Below are 8,397 nucleotides of genomic sequence, written 5' to 3' on the forward strand. Positions count from 1 at the left end.
TGTCTCCATTTCAAGGTTTTTATCATCACAGTATGATGTTGTGAAGCAGTGATTTTCCATAGTTCATACACTTTAAATAATGCTGGGTTGTCTTTTAACCCAAAATGCTGGGTTAAGACTGTTGGGTAATTTTTGTTAGTTTACTTGATCATATTTTAAACACCATTGGGTAGTTTCACATTTCCAGTCGTTGGGTTAACCCTGCTGGGTAGCAATGCTTGGTTGATTCTACCCAGCGGTTGGTTGTTTCACGTGCTTCCCGCCTTGATTCGTTTAAATTCGCTCCCAAACTGTCATTTTGAAAGGACAATGCAAAAGGCAAAGCCACTGGTTGCAGATGTCTTAAGATAAGTTCATATTCTTTCATTAATAATCATTTTAATTAGCATAATTATAGTTTTTTTCTTCTTCGCGGTAACAATTCTTAAGCTTACTTGTTAAGACGTCAAAAGTTTTACCTCAGAATCCGATGCAATGTACTGACTCGTGTTAGTTTAGGTAACGTTAGGCATGTGAGACGATAGAATACAGTTTGTGATTACACGGAACCATGATCCCCTTACGAAAATTAAACATGGTTTTATATAGGGATGTCACAAGTAACGGTAACGTTACGCTAATTCGGTACCACATACTGAAATTTTAAAAATGTGACGACAGCCTATCTGTATGGCATCGATTCACAAGTAGAATATATTCGGTCCCGTAGCTGCGTTCAGTCGCATCACACAGGGCTCCAGACTGTAGCTGATTATATACGTGACCAGTTTCTGTGTATATTAAATACTATTTAAATATTACTCTTCCATGTTTTGCGTCTCTCTGTGAATGACTGTGGCGTGTGCGCGAGCGTACACACACACACGCTCGCTGTCTTTTAAGCCTCTGCCGTGTCACTGAGGAGTAGGGTTGGGCATCGTTTTGATTTGAACGATTCTGATTCCGATTCTTACTTTCGATTCCGGTTCTTTTCGATTCTCGATTCCGATTCTTTGAGGGGTGGAGTCAAAACATGTCACATCGATATTCAATGTTATTTTCAATACAACGGGGGAAAAACGCTGCATATACTGTCAATTAGATATTTTTTATATAATTTTTTTTTTGTCTGTCTTTTGAAAGTCTAGGCAATCAAAAATTTCTTCTGAAGAGATCACTTTATATGATAAAGCTTTTAAGCTTTTTCTCATATATAAACATTGATCAATTACTATTAAAATTCTCACAAATATTTGTTAACTCAATGTATTTTTTACAACGGGGTAATTGTGTTGCAATAGTTTACACACAGCACAAGGAAGCTTGATTTTGAATGTTAAATTGAATAAACAAAGATACATATTACACAAAATAGCACAAATAAATACAATAGAATAAAAGATATACATGAAATAGACAGCTTTATTTTTTCAGGTTGGTCTAACATTCAGGTAAGAAACTGAATAAAAAAACGCAAAGTGGCTAAATAAATTTAAAATAACATTGGATAATGTTTTTTGCAAAAAATTAAATAGTTTCATATAATACCATTAAAGTTACACAAGTTGATCAGTCAAGAGCAGTGTGATCGTTTGTCTTTTTGTAGTTTGACTTTGAATAACAAATGACCGCTGTCCCTTTAAGACCTGCCGCACTCATGGATCCTGAACACTGTTCCTGTTACTCATTCTTCATTTCTTCCTGAATTGTTTAAGACTGTGTTTACATACTCTTCAAAATGTGCACTGAAAATTAGTTTGAGTGTATTTGACCAATAATAAGCAGGAAAAAGATGCAAATATTTGCACTTGTATGTCAGAGGGGGCTTTATTACGGTGTGTGTGTGTGTGCGCGCGCTTCAGATTTGAGCCTGAAATCTGCGGGGATTCGTAGAATTATGTGCAATCCCGCGCGAAATTCAGACCGATCACACACACTAACACTAACACGCTGTCGTAAGGAAAAGTCCAGCAGAACGCGCGTCCGTCGTGTTCAGAGGTTAACCGGCTGAATGAGAATATATGCGGCTGCGCGTCAACTCGCTGTCGGTCAGAGTGGAGAGGAGAGGAGAGGAGAGGAGAGGAGAGGAGAGGAGAGGAGAGGAGAGGAGAGGAGAGGAGAGGAGAGGAGAGGAGAGGAGAGCAGCTGGAATCGATTGTGTAGGCTGAGCAGGCTATCGTATCTTTACAGATATTTCAGTATCGATATTTTTGACAACACTAGTTGCACTGTGCCGACCCAGGCTTTTAAAAGTGAAATAAATCCACACTTCAGAGCCGCTTACCGGGCTTCCATGACTAAAAGAACAAGCGGGCGCGCAAGCTCCGGAAATCACGTGGCCATGGAAACCAAAACTTGCGTGCTTGGAACCGAAGATCGGAACCGAAAATAAATTTTCTAAACGATTCCAATGGAATCGTTATTTTTTAAACGGTTCCAAGTTAGAACCGGGTTCTCGATGCCCAACCCTACTGAGGAGTTAGGACCATAGACCGTAAAAAAATTTGGACGACTCGACATCATCCGTTTCCGCTTGGCAGATTTGAAGCTTTCAGGCGGCCTGCACGGCGCGGACATCTTGGGAACGAGTCTGCGCAGTAGCGATTTCACCTATTCGAGAGGGGACCATGTCTATCTTAGGGATGTCTGTTGGTTGTGCTCACTGGCAATTGTGGAGTCGTTCCCAGATCTATAAAATAAAATTAAATAGTGTATATCTACAATAACGTTACTGGCTATTCTGTTATTATTCTTATCATTATTCTTCTTCTTATTATTATTAATAATATTACTGTTATTATATATTACTAGTACTTCCACTACTGCTATTATTATAATCATGAATACTACTATACTTATACTTGTCATCACTACCTCTATCACAACAACTACAACAATTAATACTACAACTATTATTATTATTACTAATACTATTATCGTTATTATAATTCACAGATGATACAGCTACTACTACGATTGTTAACATGAATACTATTGCTATTACTACCACCTCTGCTACTATTATTATTATTACTAATACTATTATCATTATTATAATTCACAGATGATACAGCTACTATTACGATTGTTAACATGAATACTATTACTATTACTACCACCTCTGCTACTATTATTTTTGTTGTTATATTTATTATTATGATGACTACTGCTACTAAAACTCTATTATTACTATTTTCTTCCCCCCCCCTTTTTTTTCCTCCTCTCTTTCTCCTCTTCTGTAAGTGTATGTATATCATTGATCCCCTACCTTGTAAAAGTTATTATTTTGTAAATTTGCAATTTTGCTCAATAAAAAAAAAAAAAAAAAAAAAACACAGAGGGGCTCTCTATACTGGGACCGGTCACCGGGGGGCGATCGAGGCGCAAAAGCTTCAGTATCTGAGAGGGGCACTGCAGGCTTGGTTAGGACATGCGAATTTACCGTTTCATTTTGAGAAAACTGTCATATTTTATGAACACAGACACTCGAACTTCACGGCAACCCTTCAAAATAAAAGTTTGATTTAAACGTGAATACATTGATAGAATATATTATAATTATATATTACAGTATATTTGTAGTTTTCATTGTTGGCAATTTTAACACTTTGTGTGTTGTACCATTTGTCAAGCAATAAAAATGATTGTTTTAACAGTCTAAACATGCATTCTTCATTTGTTTTTTCATGGTTGTCTAGTTTTACAGTAGGCTAATGCACAGGAGAGATTTTAAGAACAACCCAGCAAGAATAACCCAGAATAGCAAATCCATTAATGGCAAAAAATTGACTAGATTTTGGGTTTTCTCAACAGCCCAGCCTCCTGGGTTAAAATGCCACTGGGTTAATTTAACCTAGCATGTGTTCTGTCCAATATTTACCCAGCGCTGAGTTGCCAATTGGGTTGTTTTTAACCAAGCCATTTTTAGAGTGTAGTTTTTCCATTGGTAAATTAACACTTGTTGGAATTGTACAGGTCAGATGAAGTGTAACATATAGATGAAGTCTGAACATAAAAACTGAAATACACACAACTAAGATTATTCAATAAACTCTGCTAATTTATTATTATCACAACTCCTGCTCTTCTTTTTCTTTCTCAGTCAAACTCTGATAAAGCTGTTAATAGAGCCTTTAATAAAGTCTTTCTGTTTACAGGTTTGCTGGTCACACACACCAGACAAACTGATATCTTTTGACAAGATACGGCGTCCAGGGCTGGATTTGATATTTGTGACGTGGAGATTTCATCCGGTCTAACATTGTGCCTTTCGCCCCAACAACAGGGGCCCTTTTGTTATTGAAAAACTGTTGCTTTGATTATTTTGAAAAAAAACTGAATATCATTAGGCAGGGGTCCAGAGATGTCCTTCAGGCGGGCCAACACCAGCCTCTCAAATGATTTCATGACCACAGACGTGAGGTTCATGCACCAACAGGCTAAAACCAGCCACGGAACTTAATTTTCAGGGAGAAGGAAATCCTCCGCCCTAAAAATGAAGACTTCTTTTTGGGTTCTTGAGCTGCTCTTTCCTCAGTATCACCCTTGCTCTTCCTGTCCTTTTTGGACCTGAAGGGATTCTTCATCTGCAAACAAATGACACTCATGATTTAATACAGTAGTGTTTAAAACAGAATTAATTTCAGCAAGTATAGGTATTAGGTAGAACATTAAACATTTATACAGAGGAGAAATTACCTTTTTAAGGATGTTTGACTTCATCATCTTTAACCTGTTTCTGAAGGTCAGCTTTGGCAGATCCTCCTGAACCGACACAGCCTGACTGTTCATCTCAATCGGTGTTAACTGTTCAGCCGGTGGAAATTTCTTTGCCAGTGAGTCAAAAACTTGGCTGACCACCAACTCTGTCAGATGATCCAGCACTGTCAGATCAAAATCTTCTTCTTTCATGGTGAAGGGCATCACTGGAGTATTTTCAGGGAGTTTCGCAGGTTGAGGGAATCTGGAGGACACAAGAAGACGCTGCACGAGTTCCTCCACAAAATAATGGAGAAAATCTTTAGCAGTCGTTCTGACCTCCTCCGAGTCTCTCTCTGTCAGCGGCATCTCACATCTCTGGACACAGTTCATTAAATCTGTGAGCCTTTGCAGACGTCCTGAAGCTGCGTAACTGATGTCCTGCCCGCTGACGTGACCGCTGCACTTCGACATGTAAAGAGCGGTCATCAGAGAGTCAAATAAGGTGATGGTCTTTGCCCCGTCACTGTTTGAGGGTTGATCTGACTCCAGCAGGACGAGTGACAGTCCACCCTCATGTGTCTCAAAAGTCAGCCGCAGAACTGGGACAGGCCCACTTCTCCATGTCCTGGACGCTGCAGTAGGATCCCATGCCCGAATGAGTTCCTCCACAATGTAGTCGATTACATTGCTTGTGGCCTCATTCGTACGGCTCGGTCTGAGAGCACAGGGGAGTTTGGCCTCTATTGCCGCGAGGACCATGCCGATGGCTGTCATGGCCGCTCTGCGGGTGATGTGGCAATGCAAAACACTCAGCTTTCGGATGACCCTACTGATCAGTAACTCCCCAATATTAGAGCAGGAATCATCCGGACAGAAGTAAACGAAGCACGGTGACGAGGCCGCGTTGATCTTCAGAATGTTGTTGTGCATCACCACATTCACCTGATGCCAAACTTCCTCCACCACAATGCCAGCGAATTCAGAGGAAGGCCAGCCGTCTTCACCCAGAGAGTCGCTGAAATCACATTCACCGCTGCTGAGGAGAACATCCACCGTGATCCCAAAAAGGGTTTCAAGTGGATACACAAATGGGAGCCGCTCCGTCTTCAGGATCACTGGTCCTTCTTCTGAAGGGTCCTGCTGAAGATCCTCAGTGGATGCGGATGTGGATGGCCTGTTTGGGTTCACCACTGCAGAGGTATCCATGCCCACTACACCAGATAGATTTGACATTAAACCAGCTGCAGTTGTGGTGGCTGACGCTGCAATGGCAGTCAACATTTGATGGATTTGCTGTCTGGAGAACTGTGTGTGTGAGAGGGAAAGCTAAATTAGTTTGTTCTAATGAACAATGTTTTTTCTATGAGCAGATTATTTGCTTTATTCTTAAACATGGACTTATAAATGATAAACATGTATTAATATGCAAAAGTAGACTTACAGGGTAGCTCAGTGCCGCCTGTATCACTTCCAAATTCCTGAAAAACACACAAAACCATGAATATAATATAAGACAAGTAAATGTATCTTGTTAGTTAGCTAGAAAAATAATGAAATAACTGATTTTGCTAAATATATCCACTCTATTACATATTCATTATATGTTTACTTAACCTGTTAGTGTTTATAGTTAACCAACAAATTGGAGTAGAAACATAATAATTTTATGAAAAAGTATATATTTAAAGTACCTAATGTGTAGTAAGGGTATTCAAATGTTTGTATAACTGAGACTTATTTGATTGATTATTTAATATGTGATTAATTGATTTTTAAATAAGCTTTTGTTTTCCGAAAGGTTTCATGATTCCTTGTGCTGTTGTTGTGCTGAGAATTGATTAAAACATTTATTACAACATTTATTAGAGTTTACAAAATAAAAGCTTTTAATTTAAGTGAACTTAGAATAATCTTCAAATAAACCCATTATAAGAGTCATATTTAACTGCGGCCTTCATATATAATCAGTATACAGATAAATTATAAACTAAATATAGATGAATCCTTATTAAAGCTGCAATTTTCTCTTGCTACCTTTGTTTTTAGATAAACATTAAAGGTGCACTATGTAACTTGTCTGTCCTCTAGAGGTCACCTATTCAAAACAATGGCATATTTTGATGCCGCCAAGTTTGAGCGCAGTATCTTGGGACATGTGGTCTTCACCTCACAGCCGGTGGGAAATAATCGGGATAGACTCTGGCAGAAATCATACTCATGGGTGCGGTTATTAACGTTACTGTAGTATGAAGCAGAGCAGGAGCGAGTGTTGTGGAGCTGAGCACGGCCGCTGGGGTGATTGTTATACAAACACACGGTTCGTGAGCAGCGGTACACTTGTTATTGCACACTGCTAAGAGTAAAGTGTTTCTGCAAAATAAAACCGGAAACTGAGGGAAACGCAGACGTGACGAAACTGAGAGGCGACTGCCACACACGTCCCGGCTCCTTGGTTAAAATAGCAATTTTCTCACATTTACAAATATTTGGAAACATTTGGAGTATTATAAGTACTCAACTGAACCAAATGTAAAACACAGACATAGTAGTTTTTGGATATTTTACTGCAAAAATGTTACATAGTGCCGCTTTAATGACAGAAACTGGTTTATTAGGCAGCTGTCACTTTAAGATCTTCCACTGCCAAACATTTTGCAGATCTGATGCGTTTTCTCTCTTAACTCTTTTAGTTAATTTAAGACGTTATTTAGCTAATTTAAGTTTAAGACTCATTTAAGACTACTCTTTTAAGAATAATTGACAAAACGGGCATTTTGGCTTAATTTTGTGTTTTACTGTTCGTTCAAGCGTGAAAGAGGACTCATTAACACAATTACACAAAAACTGCTTTAAAATAAGTTTCATCACTAGAATATAATAGATATTTCTATTTTTATTGTACAAATAAATAAATAGACATACCTCTCAGTCAGATTCCAGAAGAAGTTGTCTATGACTGATTGAGAAGTGACCTTCTCCAGCTGTGGTACAGAGAATTTTGCAGCTAAACGCACCGCATAGGCCAGTTCTCTGTAATGGTCTGACTGAACTCCAGTATTACAAGCCATTGTAAACGATCATCAAACACCAAATACAGAGGAAGAATGACTTTACACCGAGACTGCAGAAAGCGATGGGCTCCAGGACTCCTGCAGCGGCAGTTATAGTGTGTTCTGACTGTGACATCACAATAGCGATGGACTCCAGGACTCCTGCAGCGGCAGTTATAGAGTGTTCTGACTGTGACATCACAATAGAGAGATCAGCACTGATGAACATTCTAATGGAACGCTGGAGGAATGTGGCGGCACTGCTGTAGATGCTTCAGAGTCTTGGATTATTATTATATGTTCTTCTATCACTAATTGATGGAGTGTGTAGCTTTTCATTTACAATCATGTAAGATATGGAAAGGACCAGCTATAACCACTGACAAAATGTGGCTTTAAAATTTGTCCAATACTTTACATTTGGAAAAAAAATTATATTTATTGAAGGATAATCGCTCAGGTTTTTGTAATAGTTGGCAACCCTGCATAGAGTTCTTACAATCAGTATCTGTATAAACTCTTATTTTACTTGCTACAAAATTGTATTATACTTCTGCTTTGTTTTTTTTCTTTGTTTTCTTCTTCTTCTTCTTTTTTTGGTGACCAAAGGTCTTGTTCTGGTTTATATGTAAACTTATACAAAAATAATATTTGAGCCTCTCCTATA

The 8,397-nt window shown here is 38.6% G+C and overlaps 2 protein-coding genes across 2 annotated transcripts in view; one reads left to right on the forward strand and one right to left on the reverse strand.

Moving 5' to 3' along the window:
- Positions 1 to 8,397, forward strand: part of LOC137049032 (chemotaxis regulatory protein ChePep-like) — a 341,058-nt gene that overhangs the window by 118,636 nt on the left and 214,025 nt on the right. The window lies entirely within an intron of this gene.
- On the reverse strand, positions 4,419 to 7,748 carry LOC137049029 (uncharacterized). Its single transcript, XM_067427424.1, has 4 exons — positions 7,603 to 7,748; positions 6,122 to 6,158; positions 4,678 to 5,985; positions 4,419 to 4,565 (listed from the first exon to the last, which is right to left on the reverse strand). The coding sequence occupies exons 1-4, from the start codon at positions 7,746 to 7,748 to the stop codon at positions 4,419 to 4,421; spliced, it is 1,638 nt and encodes a 545-aa protein (XP_067283525.1).

The sequence above is a fragment of the Pseudorasbora parva genome, chromosome 20 (genome assembly GCF_024679245.1).
Source record: "Pseudorasbora parva isolate DD20220531a chromosome 20, ASM2467924v1, whole genome shotgun sequence".
Lineage (NCBI taxonomy): Eukaryota > Metazoa > Chordata > Actinopteri > Cypriniformes > Gobionidae > Pseudorasbora > Pseudorasbora parva.

Bases quoted from the DNA above. Each gene is read 5' to 3' on its own strand.
- LOC137049029 (XM_067427424.1), bottom strand. From the start codon at position 7,748: ATGGCTTGTAATACTGGAGTTCAGTCAGACCATTACAGAGAACTGGCC. The intron at 6,159-7,602 runs GTATGTCTATTT...TGTGTTTTTCAG, and splicing joins TTCTGGAATCTGACTGAGAG to GAATTTGGAAGTGATACAGG. The intron at 4,566-4,677 runs GTAATTTCTCCT...ATTTGTTTGCAG, and splicing joins AGTCAAACATCCTTAAAAAG to ATGAAGAATCCCTTCAGGTC.